This window comes from Scardinius erythrophthalmus, assembly GCF_964197995.2.
Source record: "Scardinius erythrophthalmus genome assembly, chromosome: 10".
Classification (NCBI taxonomy): Eukaryota; Metazoa; Chordata; class Actinopteri; order Cypriniformes; family Leuciscidae; genus Scardinius; species Scardinius erythrophthalmus.
The window spans coordinates 42,522,929-42,541,655 of record NC_138230.1 but is presented as its reverse complement, the minus strand read 5'-3'; the positions used below and the strand labels follow the sequence as shown (position 1 = coordinate 42,541,655).

The following is an 18,727-nucleotide window of genomic DNA, read 5'->3' as shown; positions in this document are numbered from 1 at the left end:
ATCCAGCTCTCAGATTTCATCAAAAAATGTCTTAATTTGTGTTCTGAAGATGAACGAAAGTCTTAAGGGGTTGGAACAACATGAGGGTGAGTAATTACTGACAGAATTTAAATTTTTGGGTGAACGAACCCTTTAAATGTGGCAAAAGCTAGAAATCTGTACCTTATTTTGTAATTGTAAAAGTCAAAAATTCCAATTTCAATTTATTTGTAAAGCACATAATAAAACAATTGAGTTGACCACAGCTAATGTAATTTTTTTTTAAAATGTCTCTTAAATGGATAGTTCTTAGCCTTCGTTATTATTCTAAACAAAATCTTAACTTATCAGCAACAAATTGTTATGCATAAGTGAGGAGCAATGGATTTGTAATGATGGGTGATCAAAATAGTTTCATTTTCACTGCTCCTGTCACATTTGTGATTGTATCTTTGGTTACTTTATTTTAAGGTGTCATTGTTACAATGTAATTATATATTTAAGTACTGATATTAATCAACAACATGTACTTACTATAGGGTTAGGGTAGGATTAGGGTTTAGTTTAGGGTTAGTTAGTTGCATGTAATTATGCATAGTTTACTGTTATTACTATGGTAAGTACATGTAACATATGTACAAGGATATTGTAAATTAAAGTGTTACTGTATTTGTATTTAACTAACAGCAGCATAATGCATAAGTTGTTATAAAATTGGTGTGATATTATGCAATGCCAAAAGTGATTGAAATTAACCAGGAAAATTTATTTTTAAACAAACTGTGTGAATCAATCAATATTAAACACTTTGAGGACCCGATTAGAACACATTTTCCTAAATGGTTTTTAATCTCACAATTGAACCAAATAATGCAAACAATATTAAATGGATGAATACTATAATTGAGAGCATAAACTTTCCACTAGATTTTTAAAGAACAGACTTCTTGCCTGGCTCATCTGTTCTGTTATTTGAAGCGTTTATTTGACATAAGCATACATTCAGTAATTATGCTTATATAGCTTAATGTTTATTGGCAAATTAGCAGACGAACAAACCATAGTAAATAAATCCGTTACACATCAGTTCATCTGGCCGTTCCCAAAACTCTTTTGCACACTTTTATAGTTTGACACAGCAGGCGTGAGATTCTCTTTCCTCGGTTTGTCATGATATGAAGTGTGTCTGGGGCGTAATGCTCTTCACTTGGTGATCTGCTGGATTGGCTGCTGCTTCATAGTTGCAGATTGTCACCTCATGTCTGTGAGGCTGAAAGAGGGATAAAAAGATACTAGATGAAGGATTTTATGATCCCATTTCCCTTTCCAAGGTGAAACCGATATTTATAAAAACAGCAACCCTAACATAATATCATAAGAATGTAGTGCATTTCCAATCAGTTATTAATAGTGACAATAGAAGTGGTGTTATTATTATTATTATTATTATAGCAGGATTTGTTTAATCCAGTACTGACCTCAGCGTATTCTCCCCGCAGACCAATGTAATACACGCGAGTGGATTCTGTCCCAAAGTTTCGAGATATGTGGATAGATAAGTGCTCCACATTGGAGAATCTCGCAATCCTATATAAAATGTTGGGGTTGGTCAACATAGGATGTATAATTAATGTGCTTGTGCATGTTAACATACTTAAAATTGCTTACTTGGTTGGATACTCAAGCTCGGCATGCGGATCCCTGTTTAGGCGAAAGGCTTGTTCTGGCTCTCTGCTTGTATCATCAAATGACATTTGGGGTATGTTCTTGTACCTGATCACAAAGCACCAGTTGCAACACCCAATAATGTAAACTGTAGTTGCATTATCCATATGTGATGCTGCAAGAGAGGTCTCATTTTCCAGTGAGAGCAAACTCACAGTCTCATCTCGGCTGGGTGTGACTCATCATCTTCTCCAGCAATAATGATCCCTTTCAGCTTCACGCTACCTGTAAACCTGCAGATTTAACCATGTGCATTAACCACATCCACATCTGCTGGCAAAGCATTTCAAACCCAGACAGATCATATTAAATAGAACAGAACAGAAATTGAAATTAGTCTAGGAGGATGAATGCTGTTGCAATATAAATCTTACGGTATATTGAACAGAAGCTCCTCGTCAGCATCACTTTCAACAAACTAAAAAAAAAAATGAAATGGGAGACATACATTACAACAAACAGAAGAGCAATCTGATAATAAAACAGCCAATGTATTTAATTTCTCTATTCTTTATATATATATAAACATTATGTATGTGTGTGTGATATATATATATATATATATATATATATATATATATATATATATATATATATATATATATATATATATATATATATATATATAGACATTCATACACACACACGCATATATATATACACACAATATACAACAAACATGCCATACACACCTAAGAAAGCACATCAAATGTGTAAAAAATGTGGTAAACATTTATTTAATTTTAAGATTGTGAGCACAAACATGCCATCGCCAGCTAAAAAAGCACATGCAGTGTGTAAAAAAAGGTGGTAAACCTTTACTTTTAGTTTTAAGATTATAATATATGGCTCTAAGTTTCCTGCAAAACTATTCTATACACTATATAACTGCGTACCTTCGTCCTGTCAGTGCGCTGATCCCAAGGCTTGAAGACCAGTTTCCCATCTCCGTCTCGGCTCTCATTCAAGCACTGAAGCTTCTCGATATCAATGCGTTTGTACAGCTCATATTCCACTCCTCGCTCTGCGGGCTCGTGCTCGCATTCACAGGAGCCGTGACCGTGACCGTGTCCAGACATGGTGCGTGAACAACGGGAAAAGTGCCAAAACACTCACAACTACGCTCTAAAGAGAGAGATATTCGACAGCTCGAGCGGCTTCAGTGACATATGCTAAAATCGCACAGTTACACACAGGTGGTAGAAGCTAAAAAGTAGACAACACGCAAATACGAAAGGTGGAATGTGATTGGACCTTAAAAAGCAAGTGAACCAATGAGGAGCCGAATTTGGAGTCGCGTTCTTGTGACGCATTGGTCGCTGCGCGTCTGCGCGTCAAAAACAGTCCGTTCTACTGTACATTTCATTTTGCTGAGCAGGTTGCATGGTATTTGGTGTTCTCTGTACCTATTGTACTGTGTATTGCTCATAATAAAGTTCGTAAAAAAAAAAAACAGTCCGTTCTATACTTTATACATAAATTTAGATTCTTTAAACACCCTACTTTGGTTATTATACGAATTAAAATACGTCTCAGATGCCACCAGTAAAATGCAATACAGCTGTATAATTCGCTTGTATTATATAATCTGTTGCAGGTTATTATTATTGAATTTTATGTATTGTGTATTTTGGATTCAATATGGTTCCGCTGTGTTGAGCCTTCAAGGGCAGTTTTTTATCTGTATATCCTCCTGAGACCCAGAAAAAAAAAAAATAGTTTTTTTTTCATGTCATCACATTGTTTAGAGCATGAGAAACAAATAGTAAAAACATTTTTGAAAAATGATATTTTATTCATATGTTATGCTATGTCCTCTGTAGTGGACACCAGGACTCAGTTGTTTAAAAAATAATTTTTTGATTTGAAACCCCATAACGCTTTCCTGAGATGTTGGTTTATGCAATACAATTTGAAAAGTAGTCCGGTTTAAATTATAATTAGAACATATTATCATATTTCCATAAGAGTGCTCATTTGATCACTAAATTAATGTCAGACATTTTTAAAGACCAAGGAGAAGTTGTTTTCATGGTGAAACCTCCTAACATTTGGTATCTCTAAAAAGTCCTGAATGTGCTCTTTACAGGACACCCAGGTTGTGACATGTGACATGTATGATGTCAGAGAAATTCACTAAAATATAATGAAAAGTCTAAAATACAAAAGTCTATTCCTGGGTCCCACTGTTTTATGCCATTTTGTTGTATTCAGATTTTGCATTCAATACATTTAAAAAAAAAAAAAAGTTAAATTAAAGCAATTAAATTAATTGGAAAATTGTCATTATTTACTCACTGTTCTAAACCTCTAATCTAGACTTCAAAAATTAAATGTTTTTGGCAGAAATACAGCATCTTGTTTTACTTTCATTGTATATATATATATATATATAAAATAAAAGATAGTGAACTAGCCACTAACATCTTTTGTGTTCTGCTGATGAAAGAAAGTCATACAGGTTTGGGACAACGTGAGGATGAGTGAGAAATGCCGAAGTTACTGGATCATAACTGAAACAATTCAGTGTAAAATTATATTAAATATACATTCATACACGAATAAATAAGACAATAGTGAGAGCAACACATGGATTTTATTAAAAATGTCCATAGAACACTTCATAAAATCTATTAAAATGACTTGATCTTTCATTCAAGGCAAGGTCCAGGGCTGTCAGGTCCAATATTTAAAATAATAAATATGATGGTGAGGAAGTGTACAGTCCTTGAACTTTTTACATCTTATCTCATTCTCACTCTACCATAAAATCATATACTTAGTCCCATGACGATGCAGTGATTATAGTTTAGCAATTAAATAAACATGTAACAGTGAATCTGGGGTTGTGGTGTCTCATGGTAATCTGTAGTGTACCACATGTTTTCGGTGTTTGTGAAAAGCTTACAACATGCTAATAACAATTGAGTGTGGATGGTTGCTGATGCTGGTTTTTTTTTTTTTTTTTTGTGATTGCGTCCATTGAGCTGTACTGGTAATATTAAAAAGCATTAAAACATAAGAAGTGAGAGGGCATTGCACATTTCCTATGAAGCATTACAGAATAAAAGGTTTCTTCCTCCAGTTGTTCTCTCATATCACACACACATAAAACATTTTTCCCTTTTACCGCCGAGAAAATCTGTTCTTGAATGCCTTGATAGTCTTAGCCATCATAGGAGCAATTTCTGGAACAGAAAAGTGGTAAAAATGTTCAAACATTGACAAACATTGGACATGATTTTATCAACACCAATGATTAATATACAGTAGAGGTCAAAAGTGATGTCTGGTGTTTGATATTTGGTTTTAATGACCCTACAAGTTTGATTAAACCATCAAAATGAGGAAAATATTTATAATTTTTAAATATTTTAAATATAAAAGGAAGAACAAATCACTTCATGTTGGTAAGGCATTTATCTGAAAAAATTATCTGGCAAAAAAAAAAAAAGGCAAACTACAGCAACAGGTTTAATTTTACCATGCAAAAAAATGCATAGAAAAACAAAAAGCTGACAGAAAAAATCATACATTGACTAAAATAATCAGCTAATACTATTTTGTTGGTTGTCTCTTGTTTTTGCATGCGTTCTTAATTTCTTTGTATGAAAAGATTATGTCCAAAAAATTATGTCCGTACAATTTAGCAATCGACTATGTAATGTGTTCACGAAGTCTTTAACATTAGAATAAAGGCTGAAGTTAATTTCCCTAGGCCGAACATCACTTTTGGCCACTACTGTACAATACATCTATGAAAGAAATCATTGTATAATAAGGAGCTAAAGTATATGTAGCTGTATATAAATGTGTAACAGCAGCAGCTGAGCGATCATGCTTATGTTTGACTCACTTTTGACTTGTGGTTTGTCTCTGGCACTGTGTCCGCCGGCAGTGCTGGGAGCGGAGGAGCGCGAGGAGGACTCAGGAGGGCTGCTAACAGAAGACTGACCGACCTCAGCGGGTTTGCTATGGGAGCTGTAGTTTGTTGCTGGTCTGATCCTGCAAATGAAGAATCAAGAATCAGCATCTTAAAGTCAGCATGAAACGGAAGTTGCGGTCGTCCTTTCTTCCCAGAATATTTAATAAAAAAACAAGTATTGTTCATTTTGATTTCATGGTGACTTTAGGGTGTGTTCACACTTGAAGTTCGGTTCGCTTGTTTTTTTTTGGTCCGGACCAAAAAAAAAAAAACCTTTTAGTCCTGGTCCGCTAAGCGTTTACCCTGGAAATCCAGAGTTCTCATGAGAGCACAATCTGAATTTGCTCAGCGAGTTTACTCTGGCGTCGAGTAATGATGCTCATTAACTATGCCCTTGTATCCGAGCTGCACCAATCACATCGGGTTATCTGATATAGGCGGGCCAGAGGCGAGATGACGACAGCATTGTGACGTCGAAGTCATTAGTAAACATTGCGAGATGGCTATGGATGAACACCAGTTGTTTGAAACGGCTTTGGCCGCTACAATGAACGAGTTAGACTCGGCTCTTTATCTAAAAGAGGAACAGAAGACGGCGCTCAAATCCTTCCTTTGCAAGAAGGGCGTTTTTGCTGTTTTGCCGACTGGATACGGCAAGAGTCTAATCTACCAGTTAGCTCCGCTGGTAGCTAAGCGTATGGGGCTTGTTGTGATTGGTCATAGTGTTATCCAATTGCGTGCAGTGAGATATTCAAATGCACGCTTGGTGCCGCCCCTCGAGCTGGCCGATTCTCATTAGTCGATGCCAGACCATTAATCTTTCACATTTAGGTTTGGATTTCCAGGCTACTAATCGTTCACACTAGCATTTTAATACCGACCTTAAATACATAGGGATATGTTCACAACCTGATTGGTCGGCTTTTATTATGTATATATTTCGCATTGGAACTTAAGCCGGGTTCACACACTGTACGATTTTGGCCATGATTTGGACAAATTTTGCACATCCTAAAAGATTCCTCTGACCCTAGGCAAAAATTTTAAGTCTTTGATCGTTAATTTGACATGTTCACCAACAGCCGATTAATGATCATTGCGATAAAGTTTTATTCTGGCAGTGTCAGATTTGACTCACAGTCCTGCAGTGTGACTTCTACGACGACCAACAATTTGTCATAGTTTTTCAAGACAAACCATGACCAAAATTAACGTTAGAGATTTCTTTGTAGCCACCATTTCAATCCTGTGTGTAACGCAGCTCACAGTCACCGAACGTGTCACTGATTGATGATGTAAAACTCCAGACGAGTCAAAACAGTGGCAGGAATAGAAATGAATGGAATAGAATAGAATAGAATAGAATAGAATAGAATAGAATAGAATAGAATAGAATAGAATAGAATAGAATAGAATAGAATAGAATAGAATAGAATGAGGCATTTCTTAGCACTTTCATATGTACTACTACTGTACACTCAAAGCACTTTACAATCATATCAGGGGATCTCTCCTCAAGGAATCCATCCTTCACACACACGAGCAAAGATCAACATTGCAAGTATGAGGAGAAAAAACAGGTATGCTTGAGCATTCTGTCCTTTTTAAGGTCACATCTTGTGACATCATGTCCTGTTTTTGGTTCATTTTAGTGCTGCACGATTAATCATATTGCAATCACAATCGCGATTTGAAGCCTATGCGAATATATGACGCAAAATGCTGCGATTTTATATGAAATAAACAAATTAGGGCTGTTAACGCAATTAACGTAGCATTTGTTCATTTTTGTCATCCTTTGGCTTGTGTTACATGAGGACGCATGTTTCCGCCACTGAATAATAAATAAATAATAATAATTGCGACTTTTTATCTCACAATTCTGACTTTTTTTCTCACAATTGCGAAATATGAAGTCAGAATTGTGAGAAATAAAGTCACAATTCTGAGAAATACAGTCAGAATTGCATGATATAAAGTCAGAATAAAAGTCCATCTTTTTTTTTTTCTTAGAATTGGACTTTATATCTCACAATTGTGATTTTATATCTCACAATTCTGAGAAAATAATTTTCTTTTCTCCGAATTGCGAGATATAAACTCGCAATTATGTGTTATAAAGTCAGAATTGCGTGATATAAAGTCGCAATTGCGAGAAAAAAAGTCTGAATTCTGACTTTATAACACGCAATTCTGACTTTATAACACGCAATTCTGACTTTATAACACGCAATTCTGACTTTATAACACGCAATTCTGACTTTATATCTCGCAATTCTGACTTTATAACACACAATTCTGACTTTATAACTCGCAATTCTGACTTTATATCTCGCAATTCTGACTTTATATCTCGCAATTCTGACTTTATATCTCGCAATTCTGACTTTATAACACGCAATTCTGACTTTATAACACGCAATTCTGACTTTATATCTCGCAATTCTGACTTTATAACACGCAATTCTGACTTTATAACACGCAATTCTGACTTTATATCTCGCAATTCTGACTTTATAACACGCAATTGCGACTTTATTTCACGCAATTCTGACTTTATAACTCGCAATTCTGACTTTATATCTCGCAATTCTGACTTTATATCTCGCAATTCTGACTTTATATCTCGCAATTCTGACTTTATAACACGCAATTCTGACTTTATAACACGCAATTCTGACTTTATATCTCGCAATTCTGACTTTATAACACGCAATTCTGACTTTATAACACGCAATTCTGACTTTATATCTCGCAATTCTGACTTTATAACACGCAATTGCGACTTTATTTCACGCAATTCTGACTTTATAACTCGCAATTCTGACTCGCAATTGTGAGATAAAAAGTCGCAATTATCTTTTAAAATGTTTTATTTTGTGGCGGAAACAAGCTTCTATAGTTACATGATCCCGCTCTTATTCATGCAAATGCTTTTAAAGCATTCGTGCTCGACAGCGACTGGTCTTAAAGGGACAGTACACAGGAGCCACTAATCATCTCTGTCGTTAAAGTTAATCAAAGAACACAAAGGGAACAGAGAAAAACACTCACTGTTTTTGACTAAAAAACTTTTGCAACTTTAATAAGGATTAGTCTATATATAATTTATAATTAATGCAGACTGTTTGATAACTTTATTCAATTTATGTAGGCTATATGTCCTAGATGTTAGATAGGAAGGGCACAGGTAAATATGACATGTGAGGGTTTATTATTATTTTTTATGGGTTTATGTGAGAATTGTTTGAAGTTTAGCTAAATTAAAAAGTTCTTATATTTTTTGAAGCCTAATAAATTATTTAAAAAAAAAATTGACAGCTTTCAATTGCAATGACGGAATCACTGTGATGCTGGATGGCTATAATTAATGTTTAAAATGTTGTGTGCATGTCATTTTTATCCAGACATCAATGGTTTTTTGATCATTATAGGTGTTATCAATCATTTAGTTGTTGTTGCTAGTTTGAGTTGAGAAATAGGCTACACATTTCTGCATTATCACTAATCTGTGTGTGCATTTTCCTTGAGAACCAAGCAAGATGATATCGCAATATTGACCTCAATAATCGCAATATGACATTTTCCCCAAATCGTGCAGCCCTAGTTCATTTGCATGTCTTTGGTTCGTGTTGTCTTCATTTTACATTCGAACTGCACCAGAGTTTGTTCGAAAGTGGACAGAGACCCATCCTATAAGTGATCTCGGTCCACTTGTTTGGTGCACCATGGTTCAGATGGCAGCGTTCACATGAACCGCACTAACAGAGCAATCGCACCAGAGTTCATTTTAATCAAACCAAACCTGAGTGTGAACACACAATAAAATGCAGTTACAACAAAACAAAAAAAATATCGGAAACTTTGGGGGGGTTGAAGAAAAGCAGATTGTCAGCAGGAACATCATGATAAAGATGAGTGTGTGTGACTAATGCAGCATTCACTCACCTGGCAGATGGAGGAGCAGAGCTTGTGCTGGTGGAACCATTCTTAGTGCCAAACTTCTCCTGAAGACGGAGGATATTCCGTGGAGGCTTTGCGGCTGAGTTAACATACGCCATTTTAACTTGCCGTCCTGTTAAAAGTCAATAATATATTACAAACATTGATTGTGAGCACTGGTCACTGAATCCACAGCCACATATTTTTTGCAAAAAAAGTCAATTGCTTAAACGTATTGAGTTGAATTAACTGCATGATATGCTGATTAATTCATTGAATTATCTTCATTTGGGGGAGTTTCTCACCAAATATTGAAATGGATGATATTCAAAGACATGGGCATCTGACATGTCACATAAGTAAAGCTTTGAATAGACATTATAAAAAGTGACTTAACCCTCTGGGGACCAGAAACGCGCCCACGCGTTTTGCTCGGGTTTTTTTTTTTTTTTGCAATGAAAATAAACACTAAATGCTCTGTTAATTTTGATCTTTCATTTTCGTGTAATACATCAATCGATCCTGTTCAGTTTTCTATTTTTTTTATGTATACTCATAATAAAAATAAAGTGTTTTGCTTTTTGACAAATAAAGAAAAATTAACATGATGCGATTTCTGCCTTCTCTCTGTCAGTAAACTCCCATTTGAAACGCGTTCGAAAATGATCTATAACTCCGCGAAAATTCAGTCAAACAGGCAAACAGACCCACGGGCATAAAGCTTGCGATCGCATCTGTTAAATGAAGTCATTTATATAAAAAACAAATATTCTCAGCTTCTGTAATCTGTACAAAAAGAGAGCGACTCCAGTCGAGCTCATTACGAGCTAATTCACAGTAATGTGACCACTCCCCAGAGAGCGCGTGCTATTCAAACGCAAATTCTGAGAACCATTTCACACCTGTGAAACGCCCACATCAGCTGTAAACAAAGCGTGTCGCGATCGAGTGAGGCATAATTTAGCCTACCTTATGGAGAAAAGATGTTGCTGATATGAGGAGCAATATATCCTGATATGAGGAGCAGATTCCGCTGAGGAAAGAGGTTGGCTGTTTTCTTTTCTCACGTGTGGAATAACGTTATGGAATAACGTTAGTGTAGGCCTATGTAAACCGCAAAAAGATGAAGCGCATTTCTACAATATGACTCGCCTTTCTGTGAGATGAATGAAGGGGACATATTTGTAAAGACTGTTTAGCCTAAATATGAATCGCGCGTCTGTGTGTGAAAGAATAAACTGCTTTGCTATAGCCTACTGAGATGAGTAAAAATCGACTGGAATATGTTGAAATAAAATGAAATAAAATGTATTTGTATAAGCAACGTATTAAACTGCAAATTAGCATGTATATGCCCTAATATTTCATAAAAACAACGTTACAGTCAGTCACTTGTTGACTAGATTTGGGTACAGTTTTTAGGCTACTGTAGAATATACTGCCACATCAAATAAGCTTTTGTTTAGCAATTGTCTATATTCAAACTAATGAATACATATGATAAAATGTAGGCCTATAATCTTTTTTTTTTCTTTTTTACAAAGAAAGAGTACACTTGAAATATTGTTGAAATTGTAATTATTCTTGTAATTGTAACATTTTTAATAAAATAGCAAAACATATTTACAAGAGAGATGTAAGCGAAATCTTAAATGGTCAATATAAGTCTTCTAAATACATCCTTTGTCCTTGTATTGTGGCTCAGTCAGTGTCACACCTGAATGAATGGCTAATTATGCAGAGTCATTATGCAGAGTGGGTGGGACATTGAAATCTAATGTGTAAACTACTCCTCCCCCTCGCATATTGGCTTTCCAAGCAAAACCTGTTTTACACCATTTAAATCAATGTATTTTTTTTTTGTGAACGATAAAGCAAGACTATTTTCACATAATTTTGAAGCTAGAACTCAAAGGGACAAAATCCATTGGTCAAAAGTCTTGTGGACACATATTTAATATGTGTTTTGTGGTCTTAATTCAGCAACTTTCATTTTAATTTTTTCCAATAACCACGCATAAACATTATTCTCTTAAAAATACAAACATCTACATACACGTTGCTCGCATATTATGGTAGCCCTGTTTGTGCTATATAGAGTGAATTTACACCTTTGCCATTAACATGTTTATAAATAACTGAAAAAAGCACAAATGTCAAGGCATGTCAGAACATCTCAAGGACCCCAAAAACAGCCTGGTCCCCAGAGGGTTAAAGGTGCAGTAAGCGATTTCTGAGAAACACTGTTGAAAGTAAATCGGAAAAAGCGTCACAACTAACTTGTAGCCAATCAGCGGTAGGAGGCGTGTCCTCTCATGATGGGGGAGGAGAGAGAGTGAGCAAGAGGGAGATTTGAAGAAAGACTGTAGAAAGAGAGATGGCTGAGAGACATTACAAAAGAGAAAAGCTCAGAGGAATACCACTTCCTCGCTTTATTTTTCACGAGAATTATTTTGCGTCACTTCTTCTAGGATAAAGAGAGACATCCGCTGCATTGTGTGTTTGTGCATTCTGAGGGCGGTGCAATTAAAGGAGGGTGCGTTTGTTTGGATTGATTTTAAAATATCAACAGTGTTCAACATTGAATTTGCATTCTGCACCTTTAAGTCAAATATATATGTTTACTATACAATAATATATTTCCCCCAACAAGTCTCGCATTAATTTTTTTATGAGTTAAATTGACAGCTTTACTGTAAAGTAAACGTTTATGCATTAACTTTGATCTAAATGCACTGACTACTGCCGGCGAGCACCTTTAGGTTTGTTTGCATGGGCAGAGCTGATGTTCATCGTGAGCTTGCGCAGACGTTCTTCCCGTTCTTCATGGAGCCGGAGATACAACTCCCTCCAGGATTCATACTCTTGAGGAGTTTCCCGTTTAAAATCCCGCTGGCAGTGTCTCAACCACAGATCATCTGACTCTTCTGTGAAATACTGAGAAGAGACACTTGCAATCAAAGATTTGTCCAAAATGAGCTAAAAATGGGAAAACCTTGCATGCAGCTTTAATCTTGAGATTAATAACTAATGTTCAAAAGCTTAGTTAGTTAGTATAACTACTAAGTTATACCTATAACTTAGGTTAGTATATAATTTTTAATGTTTTGTAAGAAGTCTCTCTCTTGCTCACTAAGACTGCTCTCCAACAGTAGGTTTACATGCATCCAAGGTAAAAAATAATAATTTGTTTTACATTTTCAGTGTCTGAAACAGTTCGATAAAGCATTCAGTCTTTCTAAAGCTCGCCTTTTCAAGAGCCTCCTCAGGTAAAACTTTAGTAAAATTATAAATGTTTTTACTGTCGCTTATGTTTAATGTATTAATATAATGCATGTAGAATACCACAACAGATGTGCGATTAAAACTGTGAAATAGATAATCTGCACGTGACTGTTGATAACTTGACACACACACCTGATTACACTGCTCAATCCGGTAAAGCTGCTCAGGCGTGCATCTCTCCAGAACCGGCTCCAGAATCTCAAATGGCACTCCACCCACTTCATCAATTGCTAAAAAAAGAAAGAAATATCAGTAAAAAGCTGATTAATTTTTAGGTGATTTATGCGCTAAACACTTCGGCTAGCCTGAAACATCACGACATCCTTTACAGCGATTTGAACATGGCAATTTAAAGTGCGGTCACTGTCACCAGATTTTTTCTGTGACTCTTGAGATGTGATTTTTTATGTAATATCCCATAAGGGTTAAATACAATACTGAAGTTTTTAATTAAAATCTTATTAAAACAAATAATCAGAGAATGAGAAAACTCACAATCTATATTGTTCTGCAGGACTCTAATGCACTGATCATACAGAGACATCATTTTCGGCAAATACGCGGACTTGGACCCAGAGTACACAACCATTTTGGAGTTCAGCCTTCGACCTGCGCAGCCGAGGTCCTCTTCGTCATTTGACACAGCGACTGAAGGAGAAAAACATGTTGCTTTGAGTCAATGCAGACAGAATCATTGGGATGTATACACTTCTGTTTCCTTCAGGTATGTTAGGCAGCTTGATTTAAAGGGGCATATTTTGTTTTTGGGCTCTACTAGAATAGGTTTTAAAGCTTGAATGTAAAAAAAAAAAAAATCTTATTTTGTCACATTTGACATTGTTGCAGCTCCTCTCTTCCAAGTCTGTCAGTAACGCTCTGTTTAGTTCCTGTCTCTATGAAGCCCCTCCTTCTGAAAAGCACACTGTGCTCTGATTGGTCGGCTGGATCAGTGTGTTGTGATTGGTCAAGCGCTTCGAGTGTGTTTGTGACATGTCGTTTCAGGGAGTTCAGAAACAGTGACACTGATATAGAGAATAACTCCCACTGGAGGGACTTTGTAACTTTGCAGAGCTTTTTCATGTTTAAACAGCAAACATTACACACTAAAAGAAAGTTGAACATAATAGGTCCTCTTTAAAGTGTTCTAAAACTAAAAAACACGTACTTTTGCGTCTCTGGGGGGACAGTGGCGTAAGATCAATGGAGGGCAGTGGTCTGTAGTTGGGCTGGATGGCAGGCAAAGAGATATCGGGCAGCATGGGAACCACATCCACTACCTGGAGAAATAATGATTAGAAATCCTTTGACAAATCCCATCACCCCACCAGAATAACAAGTTCAGCCTCACCTTCCTGCGTTTCTCTGGAACAGCAGGCGTGGTCACGGAGGAGGAGGAGGAGGATGGCTTTGAGTGTTTGCTGCTGGTCCCGTTAGCCTTGCCAGACTTCGAGGAAGCCGAAGGAACCGAGGCAGGAGGCTGAGGGGGTCGCGAGGGCTGCTTTTTCTTCTTTTTGCTTGGGGTCGGGGCGTCGTACGTGAGGAAGGATTCAAAAGACATGGTTGGAGCTTCAAATGGCTCCTCTTCCTCGTCCATTTTCTCTGGAACTTCCCCTCTCTCCCTTGATTTTCCTTAAAGACAAAAGCAGATCCAACTTAAATCGTATACTTGGAATAAACAAACAACTCATATTCAGAAAGAACGTATTAAATTGATCAAAAGCGATGTTCAATTTCATATAAATGCTGTTCTTTTGGACTTTCTACTCATCAAAGAATCCTTGAAACAATCACAAAAATATTGATAACATTGATAATAATCAGAAATGTTTCTTGAGCATGATTTCTGAAGGATCATGTGACACTGAAGACTGGAGTAACGATGCTGAAAATAGTTGAACGATGCAGAAATTGTTTTAAATCGTAATAATATTTCACAATAATATTTTGGTGAGCATAAGAGACGTCTTACCATCATTTCCTCCTTTCTTCTCCTTCTTGCTCTCGTGTGAGCTTGAATGTCGATCATGTTTAGATTTGTGACTCGTCCCACCCTGTTGCTCTCGTTCGGCTCTGTGCGTCCTCTCCTTGCTGCTGCCGCCACCCGTGGGTCGGTGCTTCCGTCTCTCCTGTTCCCGAATGTCTTGGGAACTGTGCTCTCTGACTGGCTCTTTGTGTGGCTTGTTGTGTCTAATGTCATTTCGTGGGGGACTAGGCTCAGGCTCTGGCTCCGGCTCCTCTTCTGGAGGGCTTTCATACTCATCTGACTGATACCCCCTTGCACTGCCATGTCTGTACTGTGAGCTGTAGTGCTGTGGAGGCGAGGGCGAGTATCCATGTTGGTATTCCATCTCGTCGTGTTGCTCCTCCTCCATAAGTGGAGGTTCCTCTGGAGACCGTTCCCGGACTCGTTTGTGCCCTCCAGACTCATTAATGCGTGAGTGGGAACGCCCCTCCTTTACAGTTGGTCTATTCATAAACATGAACCATATATAAACATATTCATCTCTCATCTCACAACATTGCCAAGGTTCAAAATGAACACCCAACAAACATCAAATTAGAGTACAACTCATCAGCAGAGGTAACTTATATTCACTACGGTTCAAAAGTTTGGGGTCATTAAGATTTTCTTATAAGAAATTAATACTTTTACCATTAAATTGATCAAAATTGATAGTAAAGATTGTTACAAAAATATATACATTTCAAATAAATGCTGTTCTTTTGACATTTCTATTTATCAAAGAATCTTGAAAAAAATTATCATGTTCCCACAAAATAATTAAGTTAATAATGTACTTTTAACATTTATAATAGGAAATGTTTCATGAGCAGCAAATCATCATATTAGAATGATTTCTGAAAGGAGTATTGATGCTGAAAATTCAGCTTTGATCACAGGAATAAATTACATTTAAAAAAATATTCACATGGAAATTATTTTTCTCAATATTACAGTTTTACTGGATTTTTGATCAAATCTATGCAGACTTTCTGAGCATAAGGGACTCACCATCCCTAAACTTATATATAAAAATATTTATGGAACATACATTTTTCTCAAATCGCTCGCCGTTAGGCAGTTGTGGCAAAAAGTTAATTCTGGACCATGAGCATATTCTAAAGAACAGTTGTTTCAGTTTCTTTACTCAGAAGTTCTGCATTTTCATGACCTAAAAATGTTAATTGCAATGTAATTAGCAGGTAATAGATCACTTTAAGAAGCTTACCTGTCTGCAGATCTCTCTGGCACCAGCTTTTTCCACTTGGCCACAAGGTTCTTCGCAACCTCCCCAGCAAATTCATGTTTGCGCAGAGAATTCACAGCCTTCCCAATGCCAGTTTCCTGCAAGAATCGGAGAAAACATAAACGTATTAAAAGCTAGAGATCTGTGAGATCAAACCAAAAGTAATAGATGTGAAGATAAGCATTATTTTGATCTTACCACCAGGATGTCTACTGTCATGGGCAGCTCCCCCAACCTTTTGAGGGTTTTCAGAAGCTAGACAGAACAAGGAGGAGGAAAAATATAAGAACGCATCTCACAGACAAGAGATTAATTATAGGGGTGTAACAATACCCTAATGTCACGATTCGATACATATCACAATACTGAACTCACGATACGATATTATTGCGATACTCCAAGACATAAGATAAAAGGTTAACAAAAAATGTACTGTTTATTAAACTGATGAATCTGATATTACATTGTGTGTATAAATGAATATTCTTGGACTTGGTGCTGGAAACCCAAAGCACAGGACAATAGAGACACCAGAATAACAATATTCATGATTCTGAAGCTGAAAATACAGTTATTTTAGATTAATATGTTTCTCTGTCACTGACTAGATACATTTAAAATAATGTAGGCCACTTTTTTACACAGATATTCCCATATTGCATTATTATACATTATATTTAACATTATATATAATATTTTAATGTAGTACTGACACTAAAACTCTGAAAACTTTCATTTTTTCTCACATAGTAATTTTTATTTTGGGTGAACTATTCACGATACATATTGTTGCAATTTTGTATTGCGATATATTGTGACACACACGATATATTGTTACACCCCTAATTAATTAATCCATTGTCATGATTATATATATATATATATATATATATATATATATATATATATATATAAATATACACACACACACACACATACACATACAGTATTGCATTGACAGTAATAAGCATTTATGGCTGATACATTTTCTCGTAACACTCACCATTGCCAGTTGTGGAAAAATTTTCATTTTGGAACGTGACAACAATATTGTAAGGAGCATATTGTCAAAATGACCAAATCAAGCATTTATCTGCACTGTTTGTGGACAACTACACTATTCTTATTACCTACAAAAATCACTTACAATGTATTTAACATATATAATAATAAAATACTAATCGCATCATTGTATAAAACTAAACCTAACCACAGAAAAGAGATGCGAGCATAGTTAGGCTATATATATATATACCCAAATTAATGCTGTCACATCTAACATAAAAGTTTGTTTACATAATATGTGTGTATACATATTATTATATTTATATATTATGTTACATGAGATTAATCGATTTGACAGCACTAACCCAAACACATAAAAAGCATAGATTAACTATATATAACGCAGTAGTACCATATCATGCACAATGATATAAACATATTTCAAGGAATTGTTCATGCAAAAAGAACATGGTGCAGTGTCCAAATAAGATGGTAGTACAGTGTTTTTTTTGTTTTACACAGAGACATCTGAGTAAATAACAGTAGTGTTAAAGTTATTAGTTTGTTGTATAGTGTCAAAGACTAATTTTTAAGCAAGAATTACTAAACCAGAAATGTAAGTGCACTTAAAGTGTGTTCGTGGCCTCCAGAGGAACAGGGGGTCGCATCGATCTGAACCTCGGCTCTATACAATAATGCCACCTACGTAGGCAGTTCACTAAATTTGAGACACAGCCTTAGTGCAACTGCATTGAGTAATGCGGAGGAATCGTGTTTTATAGAGAGTAACGTTAACATGCACTCTGCTGCACTATCACGGCCTGTCTTGATCTGTCACTGTTATCATATTAAATCGCTGTGGTTGTCATGTCTGCTAACAGAGCACTAGCTCCTGAGAAAGTGTGTGATTCTGCTTCTGCTAAGGCATATCTAAGAAGAAGAAAAAAAAACATCCAAACTGATCTATCTAATCGATCATTCATTTCACGATCTGCTGTTGTTGTAATTGTTATACGTGGGATTTCTGGATAGCAATTTTGCACGATCCTCAGACTAGCCACGAGCAGAAGCGCGTATAACACAGTCATACACGGTGCGAAAGCGTCGACGTTAAGTGTTGTCTTCGTCTCAGAGAAAGCGTGTATTACCTTGCGAGGCTCTTGATTCTCATCGAGCCTCAGCCGCAACTTCTCGACTGCTTCCATTAGCTCCTCCGCCATGTTTACAGCTGGTACATGTTGCCCGGAAGTGGGGGCCTGCTGTTGTTTCAGACGAACTTCCGTCACTCCGAATACAGAAACCGGAAACACGTCATACTGCTGTCATAAAGCCATCTTGATCACTCGATGAGGTCATGATGTATTTATCGTTAAGCTTTTATAATTCAAGGTTGTGGGCATACATCCTACTAAGAGAGGTTAAATAGAGTGGTCAGCTTTTACTATATGCTTATCATTTGCAATCGCTTTATATGATGACTATGATGAGAATATACATACTGAATTTAGGCTTTTATTCACAAATATTCATCAACTCACACATCAGTTGTGGTAAACAGAAGCTAAAGCCATAGACAGTATATAAACTGGACACAGCGACCCCATTGGATTCAACGGAG

General features: G+C 36.3%; 2 protein-coding genes across 2 annotated transcripts; both read right to left on the bottom strand.

Annotated features, from left to right (window-relative positions):
• Window positions 1-675: 675 nt before the first annotated feature.
• Window positions 676-3,089, bottom strand: pithd1 (PITH (C-terminal proteasome-interacting domain of thioredoxin-like) domain containing 1). The gene is made up of 6 exons (XM_081376911.1): window positions 2,601-3,089; window positions 2,079-2,122; window positions 1,860-1,937; window positions 1,648-1,752; window positions 1,458-1,566; window positions 676-1,249 (listed from the first exon to the last, which is right to left on the bottom strand). Exons 1-6 carry the CDS (start codon window positions 2,781-2,783, stop codon window positions 1,148-1,150), a joined length of 621 nt encoding a protein of 206 aa, XP_081233037.1. The 5' UTR covers window positions 2,784-3,089; the 3' UTR covers window positions 676-1,147.
• A 1,192-nt stretch (window positions 3,090-4,281) lies between these two features.
• On the bottom strand, window positions 4,282-18,429 carry eloa (elongin A). The gene is made up of 12 exons (XM_081376095.1): window positions 18,258-18,429; window positions 16,303-16,359; window positions 16,087-16,202; window positions 14,826-15,322; window positions 14,205-14,485; window positions 14,022-14,133; window positions 13,352-13,504; window positions 12,989-13,086; window positions 12,328-12,508; window positions 9,578-9,704; window positions 5,561-5,709; window positions 4,282-4,892 (listed from the first exon to the last, which is right to left on the bottom strand). The coding sequence occupies exons 1-12, from the start codon at window positions 18,327-18,329 to the stop codon at window positions 4,831-4,833; spliced, it is 1,905 nt and encodes a 634-aa protein (XP_081232221.1). The 5' UTR covers window positions 18,330-18,429; the 3' UTR covers window positions 4,282-4,830.
• Between the last annotated feature and the right edge of the window lie 298 nt (window positions 18,430-18,727).

Bases quoted from the DNA above. Each gene is read 5' to 3' on its own strand.
- pithd1 (XM_081376911.1), bottom strand. From the start codon at position 2,783: ATGTCTGGACACGGTCACGGTCACGGCTCCTGTGAATGCGAGCACGAG. The intron at 2,123-2,600 runs GTACGCAGTTAT...TTTTTTTTTTAG, and splicing joins AGCGCACTGACAGGACGAAG to TTTGTTGAAAGTGATGCTGA. The intron at 1,753-1,859 runs GTGAGTTTGCTC...CTTTGTGATCAG, and splicing joins CACCCAGCCGAGATGAGACT to GTACAAGAACATACCCCAAA.
- eloa (XM_081376095.1), bottom strand. From the start codon at position 18,329: ATGGCGGAGGAGCTAATGGAAGCAGTCGAGAAGTTGCGGCTGAGGCTC. The intron at 15,323-16,086 runs GTAAGCTTCTTA...GTTTATGAATAG, and splicing joins CCAGAGAGATCTGCAGACAG to ACCAACTGTAAAGGAGGGGC. The intron at 14,134-14,204 runs GTGAGGCTGAAC...TTATTTCTCCAG, and splicing joins TTCCAGAGAAACGCAGGAAG to GTAGTGGATGTGGTTCCCAT.